Source organism: Rana temporaria, chromosome 2 (assembly GCF_905171775.1).
Source record: "Rana temporaria chromosome 2, aRanTem1.1, whole genome shotgun sequence".
Taxonomy (NCBI): domain Eukaryota; kingdom Metazoa; phylum Chordata; class Amphibia; order Anura; family Ranidae; genus Rana; species Rana temporaria.
The window spans coordinates 410,176,687-410,194,847 of NC_053490.1; the positions used below are offsets into that span (position 1 = coordinate 410,176,687).

At 39.5% G+C, this 18,161-nt stretch overlaps 1 protein-coding gene across 4 annotated transcripts in view; it reads left to right on the forward strand.

The window, feature by feature from the left end:
• NLGN4X (neuroligin 4 X-linked) overlaps positions 1 to 18,161 on the forward strand; it is a 405,179-nt gene that overhangs the window by 212,403 nt on the left and 174,615 nt on the right. For 3 of the 4 annotated variants that reach the window (XM_040338158.1, XM_040338159.1, XM_040338160.1), the window contains exon 3: positions 14,831 to 14,890. The exons of the other annotated variant lie outside the window; for it this stretch is intronic. In XM_040338158.1, the coding sequence (XP_040194092.1) occupies positions 14,831 to 14,890 (60 nt within the window). The remainder of the gene's footprint in view (positions 1 to 14,830; positions 14,891 to 18,161) is intronic. 4 annotated transcript variants of the gene reach the window in all.

Consider the following 18,161-nt stretch of genomic DNA (forward strand, 5'->3'; position numbering starts at 1 on the left):
TTTACTTTTTTGAATTTGGCGTCGATCTCCGCCCCTGTGCGTCGTAACGTCGCAGGGAACGGAGCTCGGCGGCTCACGGCACTGTGTGAATCGAGCGAGGACACAGCTCGATCACACAGCGGGGAGGCATCGCAGGATCCAGGGACAAGGTAAGTAACTCCCTGCCTGTGGACACTGCGAGGCAATCCCGAGTCTGGCTCTGGGTTTTCCGCTTTTGGTTCTGAAATTCCACCCCGCCAGACTCGGGAATACCGCCAGGGGGTTCAATGAGACTTTCCTCCTCAACGTTTTGCATATCAATTTTGCTGTGTTTGGATCTACTGACCTTTGACATGAACAAACATATGTTCTTGCTTTGAGCTCTTGGATTTTACCAGAAATAAGATCTGTAGTTTTGGATGCCAACGAATGGTAACAGCTAATGTAATAGCAAGGCTATACATGTTACACATATTATAAGTGCTTTATGAGACCCTTTGTGGGTTAATATTTTGGAATAATGGATGAGCTAGGATACTCCTGAAGTCTATTTTTATGGGTAGGAAGGGCCAATTCAGCAAGTTTTTGTTTTCCTGAATATTTTCATTGATCTGATCTATAGGGATTAAGCCAATTTTGATATAATTATATTATTGTTTGCTAAATGGACAAATCTGCCTATATTCTTGGAAAAAAATAATGTATAGATTTTTCTAACTTTTGTTTGACTTTCAAGCCAACCTCTTTTGGGGTTCTTGTGGGTTGATGAAACAGTCTGAGCTTTTTCATAATGAATATTCTCTTAATTTGAATCCCTTCTTCAGCAGTACTAGGCAAAAAATGGTCTGCTTTTATGAGGTCCAACAACAAAGTTGCTATTATACACAATTCCTTCTGAAATCATACGAAACCCTTCCATCAAAACTGAATACTAACATTAAGCAATTGTAAATGTAGCACTACCCCGAAGGATCTGCTGGTTTGTTTTGGGTTGCGTGTTACCTCTAGGGTATATGATGAGAGCTGAGAAGAACTTCAAAGTCCACACTTTAGGGTTTTTTTTTGTGCTTTATTACCCAACGGGGTAAAATATTAAAAGTAGTAGTAGTTGAAGAGGTGGGAAGAGGTAATAGGTAGTAGGTTCAGGTGTATAACTTTGTTCGGAAACACTCCTGCTTCCATCAATGTAGCTTTCGTCGCCACTCTAGCCAGAGTGGGTATTGAGCACCTGCATATGCCTCTCTCACTAGCCTAGCAGCCAGGGTGTAACACGGAAACTTTAGCAAAGTCTCTGCCACAGACCTTCCCAAAAAAGGAGATGTGTTCGGTCCAGAATCCTTCTCAACACAGGATTAAGCAGCCGGATCTCTCTTGAATAAACTTTTGTGAATTCAGAACTGACAGTAAACCATCACTCAGCCTTTCAGTAACAGTGCATCCTTCAATGAAGTTCAAGGCCTCTCCTGAGACACCAGCCTCGTGTCCGGTGCTCTCCCAGACAGGTTCTTCATCGGGCGGCTTCCTCCCTCAGGACGGACAGCACAGGACCACTCTGTGAATGTAGACCCGGTCTGACTACCAGGCCTACACCGTAGATCACAACCCACCAACGTTCAAAAAGAGGGGGGATAGGGGTGGGACTTTAAATGAGACATACAGTATATAGATACTACCATAATCAATAGGCAGACATATCACCTGTCCTCTGCCTATTGATTAACACACCTGGGCTCCCTTTCAGGAGACCTTAAATTCATAGTTAGGACCGCAGCTATACAGAGTGCCATGTCGTGGCGCTGCGGCTTCCCAGGTATTTGCAAATGCTTGCAACTTAACCTCTGTTTTTACTTACATCAGTTAGACAGATTTATTTGGTTAAGTGATTTTTGGTTGACAACTTTGAGCCTGGCCACATGGTAACATTATTTTTTCCATGTTTATATTTAATTGCATATTGCTAAAATCGCATCTCATGTAAAGTCCCAACCTCCCCCATTTTTGACAACCCACCAACGTGGTCCCAGAGTCAGGAACACTTGAACATGCACACCCGGCCATGAGGGCCACACACAGGGGGTGGTGGGATGACAGCCAGGATCGGCCACACAACGACGTTGACCCAGAACTAATGACATCTGTCCCTTAAGTACTCTCCCCCAGCATGCACAGCGAGGCGATCAACCCTCTATGATTGGCTGCTGAGGAAAAACACCCAATTCCCCCCTTTACTTGCCTGCTGCCACCCTTGGCCTGGGGTAGTACCAACACCCCAGACAGCAATAGTGGTCACTCTCAGTACAGCCATGGCTGAAACAGAGGCCCAAATTTGGTAAAACAATACAGTCAGAGGTAATTAAATCTCTGACCACCCTCTAAATTTAAGGCAACACCAGCTATAAAAGTAGCAAGTCGCTACATAAGCTACTGGAAAATGTTATCCTTAAAGTAGAAGTTTACATCTTTCCAAGAACTAAGAATATATTGTACCAAAAGAAAACAACACTAACAACACTACAGAGGTTCTTCTCAATTTAATATTGCTCATTAAGTCTATAAATATATGAATCGCTTGGTAATTTCTCCATCATAATTTTGCATATGTAACAGGGAAAAAGGTTGCCATCTTTATGTATACAGGTATTGCTGTATTATTTCACTTTCTCCTTAAAAACAGCTTTCTTTCCACACTGAATTTATCTACATAGAACAGAATGCATGGTGATGTAAATAAATGTATTCTACCATCCACAGAGCTTTTTCCCTACAAGTATTAAAAACACGAATCCAAAGGCTAAGTGAAATTCTATAGTCTATATGCAAAGAAATAATTCAATGCAATTTACCTGCCTGTCATACCTTATTTTTTTCTTACACTGGCTGTCTAGTTGATGACAAACAGAATTTATGCAATATGATGCTGCCCTTCACATACCTGTCTCTAATGCAGTTTGATAGAATGAAAACACTGCTGTCTTTCGATGTTTTCAGTTAAGCGTTTCTATTTGAACCAAATTTTTCCAGCTGGAAAGTAAATGGACTTAGCTGAATTGACAGAAAATTGTTTGTAAGATTGTAGCTATTTGAGATTGTTACAGAATCATTTATATGTCAGAGAATATGAAAGAGCACTAAAAACAAAAGAATCATAATGCAAACACTCTTACATTTCTGCGTGTATTTTTGTATTATATGTGTGAACATACTGTAAAGAAGTATGTATACTGTATATACATATTTATAAATGTTTCTAGTGCAAGTATACATATATACCGTATATATAGGTGATATTTGCCAATATATTAAAGTAATTCCCAGAAACATATGCTGCTGATTCTGTGTAACCAAAGCTAGGAATATGACAGTAGATGGCAGACAGAGATTAGCGAATGGTGTTTACAACACACCCTTTGAATATCACTGCTATTTAAGTGAAATAATAACCTGTTGGCCAAGTGGGTCAATTGTTGTAATTGTGTTATAATTCTGTACCATACTGCTGATTTTGCAAGGATTGGACTTAGCAGAGAAACCCATGTGGCATTGCCACAACTGGATATATCTATCTTTAAAGGTGTTACATCTGCATTAAAATGTACTACTTGTATTCAATGTTCACATTAATCAAAGCATGTATTAATTATGCAAAAAAAAGTTTTAATGATTTTCTTAGAATTAATGAAAAAATATGTCATTCCATCAAAATATGGCCTAGGGGTGGCGTCTGTTTGAAACACACTGGCATAAATTTACTAAAGGCATAGAGACTTATCAAAAACATTTTTTTTTGCAGAGAACAATAGTAAATAAAGTCAATGTGTGTTCATTTGAAGTACCCAGTCTTGTGCAATAGAAATAACCTTATTAATTTAAGTAAACACTGCGTACTTATATTTAACAAGCTCAGTAAACAGTTACTAGGTAAAGTGAATATTTACCGAAATTTGTGGGACTGTAACATGTATTTTTTTTATCATATAGTATATTATGAGATATGTAATTAGCGACTGAAAAAGTGGCATACAATTATGACAATGGGTTAATTACAATAAGTAAGGGGACAATTTTAAATTCAAAGGACCCAGAAGCAAAAAGAAAGAATGGTCCTTGGCCCTGATTACCTAACTAATAACTTGGCAGAATAACCACTGTTGTTGAATCTATATATACACACTTGGAGGCCTAGACTAGGCCCTGATTCAGAAATTCACTTAGCCTTCCTTCTTTCTGTATCTGTGAAAACATGAGACCCTGTTTCACAACCCTGTTTTAAATGGCAACTGGAAAGGGCAACTGGAAACTGAATGTTACAATGTAAATGTATTTTTATATAATATCATTATATTTGCATCTTAGACGTTTGCACATGCCACAAATCTAAACTTGCAGCATATTCAAGCTGATTCATGTTTCACTTGAGCAATCCACTTGATCTGCTGGCAAAATAAGTTTATGGGGATGAAGTTGAAGAAATCCTCTTAACTACTCTTAACAAAATGTTGTTAAAAACCCAAACACTTAATCATTTAAGTTGGCGTTATATCTGTGCTATTTGCATATTTAACTTGGTACAAGTTGGCTTAAGAGCTTGGCTTTATTTGTAGTGCAGAAGATTTCAACTTGGCATAAATTTGAATGACTGAGCTTAGTATGGCATATTTAGCGGCTCAGGAAAATCTGGAGATTTGAAAATATAGTATATTTTTTTCAGAAAGCAATGCACACAGGCAGAGCTGTGAAATAGACAATTTTTTGCAATTTCCTAATTGTTAGTTTGGCAAACAATATTTTAACAGTTGAAAGTGCATTGAGCAATGTCTAAACTGACATCTTACAAAGTTAAAAAAAGACAAACAACTTCAGTCCCTGTTTAATATGTAAAGCAGTCACACAGAAGGGGATATGAGATAACAGTTCTATTTCAATTAGTTGTGGATGACTGCATTGTTTTCAAAGGAATTTGCATCAGTACATTTTTCAATTGCAAAATACCCTCAGCTATTAAATTGAATTGAGCAAACTACAGGTGGCTGGCAAATATGTTTCATTTTTAGTTTAGGAAGCTGAGATCAAAATGTGTTTTAGGCATTGAAAACAAAATAAAGTGTATAGGGAATTTTACAGCACTGTGACCATTAATTCTTTAAGGAAGGAGAAAAACAAACCCACCTTGTGTCCCTGTGTTGATTCACACCCAAACAATGTAAACAGTAGAACATTTGAAAACTGTTACCTAGAGAAAACCATCAAACAGATATTGATGCACTGTAGTCTTAAAGCCCAACTGAACTTTTAGATTCAAACAAAAGGTATACAAATTCTTACAAATAATTTTACTTAAAAAATAACAGTCTGAGTAGAAAAACCTGAACCCTGTCACCCTCCCTTTCTTTGATGAGTGTGAGCTCTCTATGAGCAGTGTTGCCTCGACATAGGTCCAATAAACCTACTGCTGAGCAGACAGAGCTTTCCAATCAGCAGGAGGCTTGAGGTTTGTTGATTTTCTCTGACGCAGCAGAGGGTGCATCAAACATTTTCAAAGCAACCACATAGAGGGAAATGGCCTTTTACTATAGAATGCTGACAAGTAGCTTTCTAAAAAAAAAAAATGCTGTAAGACTTTGCAGACCTTTGGGAATGTAGATGAGAGCAATGCACACAGCAGAAAGAAGACACATCCATAAACGAATGGGATTAGTATAAACCACAAATGGCTGGTGAGCCTAGTACAATAAATGGTACTAATCCCCTAAAGCTCACTTGACAAGTAAAAGTTTATAGGTTTCACTTTAATAATTGAGTTCTGCACTTGAAAAGTTTCTGAAGAAGTAGGCACAAGGCGCAGCTAATGGGAGGAGGGGGGGGCGTTGAGAGAGGACTGCACCAAGACCAAAATCTGAAGCACCAACCTCCACAATGAATGGCAGGCAAGGGGCAGATTAGTTGATAACAATTGCTGACATAAAACCTGATTTGAGTTTGTGGAAGGCAGAGATTTCCTCTGTGTGCTAAAGAACAGAAGTATCCCCCTTTTTAGTAAGAGCATGGCAGTAGTGCAAAATGGTGAAAAAGTTTTTAATGAGCCTCCTATAGGAAATCGCAACACCCAATAAGTGCAGGGCAGCTTTCAAGCATCTGGACTGGGTTTATTGAGTGATGGTCTGCACCGAAATTCATGGTTATTCTAAAAATAATGTAACTAGAAAGTGGACTTTTCGAAACGTGGATTTTGCACGTAGAAATCTTGGCATACAAAGAGTGTTCTCAGTTTGGCTAGTACTGCACTGACTTGACAAGATATCATCCAGGCAGACTAGGATGGACTGACCAAGGAACTGATGTAAAATGTAATTGACATGTTCCTGGTAGATTGCTGGTACAATACATATGTCAAATAGCATGGCCAAGTACTCATCTCCCTCATAAAAGTCCTGGTCTTGTTAATCTTAAATACAAGTCACAGCATTGTATCCAATCAGGAAAGGAACCCTGAGACAGGAATATGTGTGGCTGTAGGCCAATAAATGCACAGGAGGCTAGGTAGGTGGAGCTGATGACTAGCAATGAGGATGCCCTAAGAGGTGTGCTGCCACCAGCCAATGGGAGCGAAGGAGGCATTACATCTGTTGCTGGGCAGGGCTGCAAGTGACTGTGTGGAAGGCTACTTAGTAGAAGCATATTTTTATGTTGCCAAAAGAAACACCCTCTAACGGATAAGAATGCAACCTAGATTAAAATCTCACCATTTAGCCGGTGTGACTTTTCTATCAGACAAACAACATGCAAATGAGTTCATATTCTGTTTTCACTCACAGAAAACGTAATACCTTTTTTATGCTAGAAAATATGATGTCCTACACCCAAATTGCTATAAAAGAGGAGTTGTTTAGAGGTTGAACCTAATAAGGGAACCATGCTTAGCTTACAAGTGCATAAAACTCTCTGCAGTGCTCTTGCATGTTAATACCGTAAGGGTGCTTGGACCAAACCTGTATCATTGACTGTTCTCTACGATAAGTAGGTAGGTTTACACTTTTATAATAATCAAGTTTACAAATAAATTGAAAATGATGCACCTATTAAAGGGGTTGTAAAAGTTTGTTTTTATTTTCTAAATAGGTTCCTTTAAGCTAGTGCACTGTTGGTTCACTTACCTTTTCCTTCCATTTCCCTTCTAAATGTTTTTTTCTTTGTCTGAATTTCTCACTTCCTGTTTCTCCTCAGTAAGCTTTCCACCATCATCCGAGCGGTGGATAGTCAGCCAGAACACCTTACTGAACAGCTTACTGAGGAGGATCAGGAAGTGAGAAATTCAGACAAAGAAAACAAACATTTAGAAGGGAAAGCGAAGGAAAAGGTAAGTGAACCAACAATGCACTAGCATAACGGAACCTATTTAGAAATAAAAAACAAACCCTTTTGACCCCTTTAACAGTATAAAGTAAATTTTGTTGGTGATGTACTTGGCAAATAGCAGTTTACATCTGATAAAGCATAACTAAAACAGTTTACTGATTTTTTATTCTACAAATGAGTGAACATCATTATTTAAAATATTGTTTATATATATATGTATATATATATATATATATATATATATATATATATATATATATATATATATATATATATATATATATATATATATATATATATATATATATATATATATATGTATATATATATATATATATATATATATATATATATATATATATATATATATATATATATATATATATATATATATATATATATATATATATATATATATATAAGTTTGACAGATCTGGATGATTTTTCTGGACGACTGCACAATGATCTTGATGTCTTTGGGTGATGGCATAGGTATCCCTAGTTGACAGTTCCCAGATAGAAATGTTATGTTTCATGTTGGATTAGTATGACTGACAGACATGTAACATAAAACACAAAAGGATTCAGGGATGTTTATTGACATGAATGTCTGTATGCTAATTGTAAGGCATTTTAATTATTACATCATTACTAACAAATCTGCCTTTCATAATAAATCCCAGCTCCAGCCACAACATAATTTTTGTTTTTTAATATACCATAATGCAGTCAAGGTTTTATTGTTCTATGTGTCCCTTTTGAAGAGATTTCCCCTTTAGTTACTATCCTTGGTGACAGAGGGACAGATGGAAAAGGTAATGGAAAGTAAAATCACCTTTGGTGATAGCGAAAGCAACATATATTTCGTTTAGTACAATAGGAACATACTAGAACTTTGTAAGATTTTCATTGGTGTCCAACCTTATTGTCCTGATGACCCTTGCCCCCTATATTTATTGTCATGTGTTCACTGTGACAGAAAGTGAAGGGTCATCAAAGTCAAAAAGTCTGATTTATCAAACTAGATTTAGCCTGTGGCTTATATTTGACATCAGAGTAAACAATAAATAAGCCAGAATTTGCCAGTTTGCTAGATAATTCTGTTGGATGATGATGATGATGATGATGCCAATTTAATTTATTTAATTTGTAAGTGTTATTCTTTTTTGCATAATGACACCAAAACTGTAACATCATGTAGCAATCCTCTTAATACACCTCATAACATACTTCCCCGTAAAATGCTTTCCTGTTATGGACAGTGGTGAATGATGCTACACTTTAATAGGACCCTGTCGCCAGTAAAAGTGTCCCTTGTGTAGATATCTTAAATCCCCAGAACACTCGGAAGCCGATCGGCAGAACTTTTTCGGACATGCTCCATCGACATCAGACCAGTGGCAGTATACACAGGCCAAATGTTGACCGGTTTCAGTTGAACCTGCTGATGCTGCCCAACAGTCAGCCCATGTGTACTAGACTTTAGAATAAGGATCATCATTGCCATCTTGGATAAAATATCAGCAGCCCCAGAACACTCAAAACTGTAACTCAAGTAACATTTTATAGTATTTTCCTTTGCTCCCCCTCCTCTTGGAAATGTAGAAATGTAGGTAGCGTGTAAAAAGGGGGGTGGGAGTAATGAGCTGGACTAGCACAGAAAGTAATTAAATACTCTGGTATGCTTAAATGTTTTAGTAAACTCAGTAAAAAAAATATTTATAGAAGGAAAAATGCCTATGTTGAAGGTAGTGGGTAAACAGATTACGAGTAATGTATTCATCTCCATATTTCCTTTATTATAACATCAGATATTATACAGTAGGTTGCCATGCCACCATTCAAACATTATTAAGCCCTTCCAGTTTTGCTATAGGTAATGCAATTCCCCCTCTCAACTTCATTAATTTGATTAGAGGTACGAGTGAAGAAAATGCATCATGGTAGTTCTGATAGCCGTTAGATATTCCATCCAACTGAAGACACCCCAGGTTGGAACAATGATACATCTACGATAAACGCTGATAATAATAGTGAAGAAATATGGGGATGGGGACGGGGACATGTTCGCTGTTGTTTATCAAGTCACTATGTTCTTGTACATTGATTTATTCACTTACTGTACTGCCTTTTCATGCAGAGGTATAAGCCCCATTTGACGTCCTCTAAAATGTACTGTTGAGATTATATGGTTAATGCCTATGTTTATTCTTGAAAACGTAATAAAGTTCTTTGAAAAAAAAAAAGGAAAAACGCTGCGATTGAAATACCAATTTTTCACTTTGTTTACCTGGATTTTTTATGGTTTCTATAAGAGCAACTCAGTAACCACATATATGTCTACTGCCATGGGAAATTTGCAGTTCAATATACATGTTTTATTTTTTTCCAGATTTTTGGAAATGTAGGGGTATCTGAAAGTGAAATATATTTTAGCAGGGATTTGTTTGCAAAAACTACCTGTACTTTAAAAGGAATTTGCATATATTTTGAACATATTTTCAGGGCAATAATAAATAAATAAATACTTATTTTAGCAGATACATATGGAAAATGTAGGGCTCTTTGACTATGTTTTCTTATCTGCTTTTTTTGCAAAAGCTCAACGTGCCATACAAGTATAGCTAAAGGCTGTTGTATGATATTCAACACAAGTTCTAAATCCAATTACTATGTGGTGCACACGCCTCATAATGTAAACAAAAAGCCTCCTTTATGTTTTTTAGATAGAGCCAACTCCTTCAATTGTGTCTCACCTGCTCCCTCTCCCAGACACTGAATCTTACAGCTGTATGGGTCTAGTAGCAATGTCCCTGCAACATTTTTTTTCATCTCAGTGTATAGAGTGCCAACTCTGCTCTAAACTCAGGAGTAGAGCTGTTATGTTGACACCATCATATTGCGTAGATTTTACTGGCAGACTCAACAGGTATTTGTGAAACTTTACACAGACTATATGACAACAGTGTAAAGGCACATGCACTTATAATTAAGTGCTGTGGTACATATACTGTATACATGGTTTTTACTGAGAAGCTATAGTTCTTCTTTAATGTACAAAAAAGAAGAAGGGCGCACCAGCCTAGCGTGTTACCGTTGACAATTTATTAAATAAAACTGCTTTGGCTTGTTCCTCCACCATTTCAGTCCATAGTAATATAGTCTGTGGTTTTTGTCCCTTTTCCAATTCCCTTCTGCTTCCCTTCAGGGCTTGGTCTCCACCAGAATGGCGGTGACCAAGTCCCTGTGTTAGCTTTGTCTGTAGGGTGATGCTTGACGTGACCTCTAGCAGTATGCCAGGCACACGGGCTATTGCTGATGACGCTGTACTCTGGCGTGTCAGCAATTGGAGCGCAGATGTAGCTGTTTGCGCTCCATGCTAACGCAGCTTTGCAGCAATACACCACTTGTGACGGCAGCGTGTCTGGGGATGTTACCCATCCATCCGAAGTCTGGAGGAGCAGGGATCCATGCACCCCTCTGATCCAAACAACAACAAAAACCTGGGGAATGCCCAGGGAAAAACCAAGCCTACTTACCGACCAGCTTGCAGAAAACCAATTAACCTGTCTACAGTATGCGTTAAAAACAGGGGTTCGGTCCGCACGCATTTGCAAACGCATGCGTGAGCCACAGAGCCACGCCAAGGCACCCTGTAATATCTGTTATCTCTGATCCACCTGTTGGAGTTTAACCCCAAGTCCAGCCCCCCTCCTTTTTTTTCATGTTCAGTGAGTTGGTCTATACTCCATCTACTATTTATATAGCTATATACAGGCTCATATGGAGGTGATCGCTACAGGGGACACTGCTGTTGTTCCCATTACTGGATCTACAGTACATTTCTTTTTACAGTATTCTCATCATGATATTATATCACCTCAGTTTTTTATTCCTTTCTTCATTCATTCTTTATTAAGTTATTTATTCATCTGTCTGTTATTATTCTCATTTCTTGATTTGTATATAGTATCCGGGACTGCCCATCATTAGTTGGGAGGAGTCTGGATGGCCCCTGGGAGCTCCCCCGTGGCTTGTGGTGGGTGTGTTTTGTGCACATGTATATTTATATAAGGGGTGACTGTGGAAGGGTCTGCACTGCTGTGCTCTGATGAAGAGGCTCTTGTCGCCTCGAAACGCGTCAGCCGGCAGTGACATACCTCTATTCCCCCTATTCTGGAGTGCGGTTCGAGGGGTATCTAACACATCGTTGTTGACAAGCCTATTTTACCATTTCTCTTGTGAGTAGTTTTTTATTATCAGTTTTATTAAATAAATTGTCTAAGGTAACACACTAGGCTGGTGCGCCTTTCTTCTTCTTTTTTGTTCTCTGCTAGGATGTTCCCCGTCCATGAAGGGCAGCAAGGCCACTGTTACCATTTTTTGACATTTGTGGAATTTTCCATGCGGAATATTGATCAATTGTTGGACAAGCCACCCGTGTGCAGGAGTTTGTTTTTTCTGTATATTTCTTCTTTAATGTAGTCTACTTTAATGTGAACTCTTTGCCACATGCCAAATGTTCAGTTGTAAAATTAACATTATAAAAATGAATTGTAGGGGAAAATATAAAACAAAATTAAATTACCTTGATTCAAAACCATTACTGTATTTCTTCAAGAAATGTAATAATAAAAATAGAGAGAAAATCTGTCACATCTGAAACAAAATTGCAATGTTTCAGATGCTAACACTGGCAAGTAGCAGTCTAAGGTAGAACAGGATACAGTGGGTGACCGCGATATTGTGTCAATCTCGCTCCCTTTCTCAGCGAGATTGACCACCTACGAGCCCTATCGCGGGAGCCAGCGCCAAGCAAAGCCGTCATAGAAGCGACGGGAGATCCGACTTGGATTCCCACCAATTCTAGCCGGCGTTTGGTATGCATTCTGAGAGGGAGAACTCCACGCCAATTTTTAATAAAAAACTGGCATGGGTACCCCCCCAGGGGCATACCAGGCCCTTAGGTCTGGTATGGGTTGTAAGGAGACCCCCCTACGCCGAAAAAACGGCGTAGGGGTCCCCCTACACTCCATACCAGACCCGTATCCAAAGCACGCTACCCGGCCGGCCAGGAAAGGAGTGGGGACGAGCGAGCGCCCCCCCTCCTGAGCCGTACCAGGCCGCATGCCCTCAACATGGGGGGGTTGGGTGCTCTGGGGCAGGGGGGCGCACTGCGGGGCCCCCCCACCCCAGAGCACCCTGTCCCCATGTTGATAAGGACAGGGCCTCTTCCCGACAACCCTGGCCGTTGGTTGTCGGGGTCTGCGGGCAGGGGGCTTATCGGAATCTGGGAGCCCCCTCAAATAAGGGGGCCCCCAGATAACGGCCCCCCACCATAAGTGAATGGATATGGGGTACATCGTACCCCTACCCATTCACCTGGAGGCAAAGTGTTAAAGTTAATAAACACACGACACAAGGGTTTTTAAAATAATTCATGTGTCTGCTCCGGAGGCCCCCCCTGTCTTCTTTAGCTCTTTTAGCAGGGGGGGCTTCTTCTTCCGCTATCCGGGGGGTCTTCTCCGCTATCCGGGGGTCTTCTCCACTCTCCAGGGGTCTTCTCCGCTCTCTGGGGGTCTTCTCCGCTTTCCGGGGTCTTCTCGGCTCTCGGGGGGTCTTCTTCTATGTTCGCCGCTCTCCGCTGTTGACTCGGCGCACCCCGGTTCTTCCTCCCGCTGTCCAGTGCCTTCTCCTTCAGGGCTGGCCGCCGCTATACTAGCGGTGGCCAGTCCGCTCTTCTGTGACGTCATCTTCTTCACTTCTCTTCTTCTGCCTTCTCCCGATGTTGACACGACGCTTCTTCTCACTGCAATGACAGGTGCGTGGCTTGTATCCGACTTATATAGGCCTCACAGTCCCATCATGCTCCGATACCTACCCAAGTGGGTAGGTACCACGTGGGTAGGTACCGGAGCATGATGGGGGCCCCCTTATTTGAGGGGGTTCCCAGATTCCGATAAGCCCGTGCGCCCGCAGACCCCGACAACCAACGGCCAGGGTTGTCGGGAAGAGGTCCTGTCCTTATCAACATGGGGACAGGGTGCTCTGAGGTGGGGGGGCCCCGTACTGCGCCCCCCTGCCCCAGAGCACCCAACCCCCCCCCATGTTGAGGGCATGCGGCCTGGTACGGCTCAGGAGGGGGGGCACTCGCTCGTCCCCACTCCCTTCCTGGCCGGCTGGGTAGCGTGCTTTGGATACGGGTCTGGTATGGATTGTAGGGGGACCCCTACGCTGTTTTTTCGGCGTAGGGGGGTCTCCTTACAACCCATACCAGACCTAAGGGCCTGGTATGCTCCTGAGGGGGGAACCCATGACAGATTTTTATTTAAAATCATCCTGGATCTCTTCTCAAAGTTTTCAAATGCTCTGCTTCACAATGTTGCAAAGAGATCCAGAATTAAAATGTTTAACCGCTTGCCTCATGCTTGACACCTAACAAGTAATCATCAGTGTAAAATCAGTTGTTTAGGCATCTTTTATTTAACTGCCAGACAAAACATGTAAATGCTGCAAATTTCCAATTGTTGCTATGTTACTGACAAATGCTTTTTAATTGATAGGTGGGTTTGTCATTCTGATTCTTATATTGTCATTATTATTAAAGAAAACGTAAAACATTACATACTTAATCAAGAACTGCTGTAATAGTAAAATGCATACATTAACAATAACAGTAAACTATTGTATTTAGAAAAAGAATAAAAAAAACTATGAGCTCAATTCAACAAGGCTGCTCACTTCTGAACACAAAAACTGTAGTTTTATCTTAGTCTATAAATATATTTACCAAAGATTTTAAATGCACCACTTGTAAATGAGGGGCAATGCCTGAGTACAAAAGATAAAGCTCTGATAAAAATAGTATGCAGATAACTGAAATGTGTTGGCTTTCTGTTTAAGAACAAAGCATCAGTTTTAATAATAATTGTAACTTACTCTTTTGAATTCACGTATTGCTACTTCAGAATCATTTATGAGTGGTGAACCTGTTACCCTTTGCTAATTGCATATGTACAGAACAATTTTAGGTTGACTATACTTTCCCTCTTCTTACATTTTCCTTTTATTATGGAACAAACAGTGTACAGATGGCTAAAGTGTCTGAATCTTTTTATGACAACTTTTGCAGTGTGCCTTGATCCATCTTCTTTTGTGAACATTTTTTCTTTTGTTCATAAAAAAAATCTATATTTTCTTAACAATTCTGTCATTTTTGATACTTTTTTTTTTTTTTTTTTTTAAACAGAACATTTAAATGAAGCTACTAAATAGCAAATTATCATTTCACTTTTTCTTCTTGGTAATTAAAATACATTTTTCACATCAATCGTTTTTATTCATTATTTATTTTAATAATTTTACATAAAATGTAACATGTTGTTACATTTTGTATCCCAAATTTTTTTTAAGCACTTTTTTCCATTCTTTTTAAACCAAGTACTGTATTTGAATTATCGTTTTTCCCTTTTTTTATTCTTCCAACTATAACCTTTAGGAGCCAACACAAAGAAACAAGCTGATGATATAGCCAATAATGATCGTGGTGAAGATGAAGGTATTTTTTTAATATTCACAGTCAATGTGATGCATGTTTTTTTCTTTTTTTTTTTCGAATCTCAGATTTTTTTCTCCTGTCCCCTAATTTTCTTGATTTTACTTATTTTTCCTTTGATGAGAAATATTTTCCTTTTTATTTGAAAATAATTATTTTACATTCAATTTGAAATCTTTAATTGCATTTACTTATTTTTTTCTTTTGAAATGCATGATTAGAAAAATTGTGCTATCATCTATCACGGGTCGTATATGGCAAAATTGAGCTCTATAAACCATAAATATTTTGGGTTTGTTGTACTAGCTGTGAAGAATTGATCAATAATAGTATGATAAAAATCGAAATTGCAACAGACTCCCCTACCTTCATTTCTGAAGACTTAAGTTTCATTACCGTCAGAGTATGGTCACATACCAACCTAACTAGTACCATCACTGGACTTCACCATTGTTGGCCTGATATTCACTATTGATTAAGGAGTTGCCAATTTTTACACAATAAATTGCATTTTACAAGATTGGATAATTAAAGTGATTATTAACACAATTTATTGTGTTAAATAACAATACCAGGTATGGATATTTTGTACATACAGTAGTTACAATGTAACTATAGATCATATACTATAGATATACAGTACTATAAAGGCTGTTCCCTCTAGAGTCCTTGACATCACTAAAGTTGACACTACTACTCCAGTGATGTCCACTTGATTCCAGACCTTGTGTTGAGCAGGTGCACTTCTGACTAATGAACACAGGAGGTCAGCAGCTCTCTGCATTTTTTAGATAAGTGCAAATCACTCTCTGATTGGACAAGGTGGGAAGGCAAGGCAGTGATGTCACAGCCTAACTGGATTTAGGATTCAAAGCAACTTTATTAAACCAATCTTTGTGTTCTTAATAGAAGATTGAAAGTAGAACATGCTGTGTTTCAGTAAATAATAGCAATAAATAGCAAACAATCAGATGCGGAATCAATGCCAAATAATGTATTTGTAAAACGAATCACAAAAATCTCAAATAAGTATTAATATGGTAAAGCAATAAAAAAAAAACATTTTTAAATCTGCAATTTTCTTTAAATTATACTTGGTAATTCTGACAACAAAGTCTTTGGTCAGGCACCTTCTGTTATAGGGTGACATACTTATGTCCCTGTCTCCCAATTGTTTGCTTGGGTTGTCACCCTGTCACATACTTTCACAGTGGAGACTATAAGCAGACATGTTGATTCACATTGCACAAATAGAATTAAATTTTATGCTAAAGCATCAGTTACCTTGCTTCTAAAATATGGAGTTGCTCCACCTTTTTCGGCCTGATTTAACTCAGATTTTTTTAATGGGTTTGTAAGATGAAGTTAGATTGCAGCAAAGAGGACCAAACTGCTCTAAATACTTGAGTATTCTCAGACGTTCTTTTATACAGAAAATAAGCAGTTGATTAATGGGGGTCAAGAAATCTCTGAAAGAGAGCAACAAGTCAAGTGTTTTACATTTTGTTGTTAAAATTGCAAAGCTCATTTACAGACTTTATCTAATAACTGCTGTATACCATAAACCTGTTTTAATATCAGTAAACTAAAACCATGTAACAATAGAATTGCCAATGACACTTTCATTGACAAATTATCACAATTGGGCAGATCATTGAAGATGTCCACAAACAAAGAACCATCAAGGACAGTTGGAGGCGTGGGCATAATCTTACCAGCTTCAGATATCTTTTGCCCCAAACTTGTCTCATCACTTTCTCCTCAGAGACCATATGTTCAAGGCTGTCCAACAAATACAGGTGTATGCAGAAAAGCTAGGACGCATTTATCTTCCCATTAACAGCACTTAGTGTCATGAATACATAGTCTCACAAGGTCCATGTGAAAGGGGTTAATGTGTAGGGAAAAATATATACAGGAACACAGTCCAATGGCTCTAAGGGCTGCTGTCACAGAAGAACAGAAACCAGGTTCCAAAAACTGCAGAAAAACAACAAGGAAAGAGGCGCCTCTAAGAGTAGATGTATAGAAAGACATTTTAATAGGCATACAGTTTATGCACTTACATTTGGTAGAAGTAAACAGAGTGTATCGGTCCTAATGGAGTCAAGGTGGTCGCTCCTGCAGACGACACTCTCCGTTTGTGTGTCTCTGTCGCTTGCTGAGATGGCTTCACTCTGTGTGAATGGATGCCGGCTACTGCTGAGGAACTCGATATCAGAACGAGGCTTGGAACTCAGAGCAGAGATGGCAGCAGGGAGATGGCATCACCAATATTATCCACTATTGGTGATGCCATCTCCCTGCTGTGAGTGCATAAACGGTATGCCTATTAAAGTGTCTTTCTATACATCTACTCTTAGGCCCCGTACACACGAGGGGACATGTCCGATGAAAACGGTCCGTGGACCGTTTTCATCGGACATGTCCGCTCAGAGATTTCTGTCTGATGGTTGTACACACCATCAAACAGAAATCCTCGCGGACACGATACGCGGTGACGTGGCCATGCCGTCGCCGCGACGATGACGCACCGACGTGCGCGGCCCTGGAAGATCAATGCTTCCATGCATGCGTCTAATCACTTCGACGCAGGCGAGGGCTTTCGGCCGAGCGGACATGTCCGGTGAGTCTGTACAGACGACAGAACATGTCTGACGGACAGGCTTCCAGCGGACATGTTTCTTAGCATGCTAAGAAACATTTGTCCGCTGGAAACCTGTCCGATCCGCCGGAAAATTGGCCGGTCGGCCGTACACAAGACCGAACATGTCCGCTGAAACTGGTCTGCGGACCAGTTTCAGCGGACATGTTCGGTCGTGTGTACGGGGCCTTAGAGGTGCCTCTTTCCTTGTTGTCTTTCAAGGCTGTCCAAACCTGCCCATAGATATGATATTTTTCCCACTCCAGCCAAAATGATCAGATTATACCACAGTTTTGGGGGTTGATTTTCTAAAAGCAAATATGCTTTTCACTTTGCAAGAGAAGTTGCTCTTTGCAATGAAATAAAAAACAGCATTTTGCTTGCACATGGTTGAATGATGAAAGTCTGCAGAGCTTCACCTCATTCGCTAAACTCTGAGAAAAAATATTTTGGAAAGTGCAACTTCTCTTGCAAAATGTCTATTTGCCCTTAATAAATCAACCTTTTGTGTCTTTAAGCCAGGGGTCTCCAAACTTTCTAAACAAAGGGCCGGATTACTGTCCTCCAGACTCTAAGGGGGCCGGACTGTGGCCATCAGGAGTACAAAATCCCCCATCATTGGTGTCATTG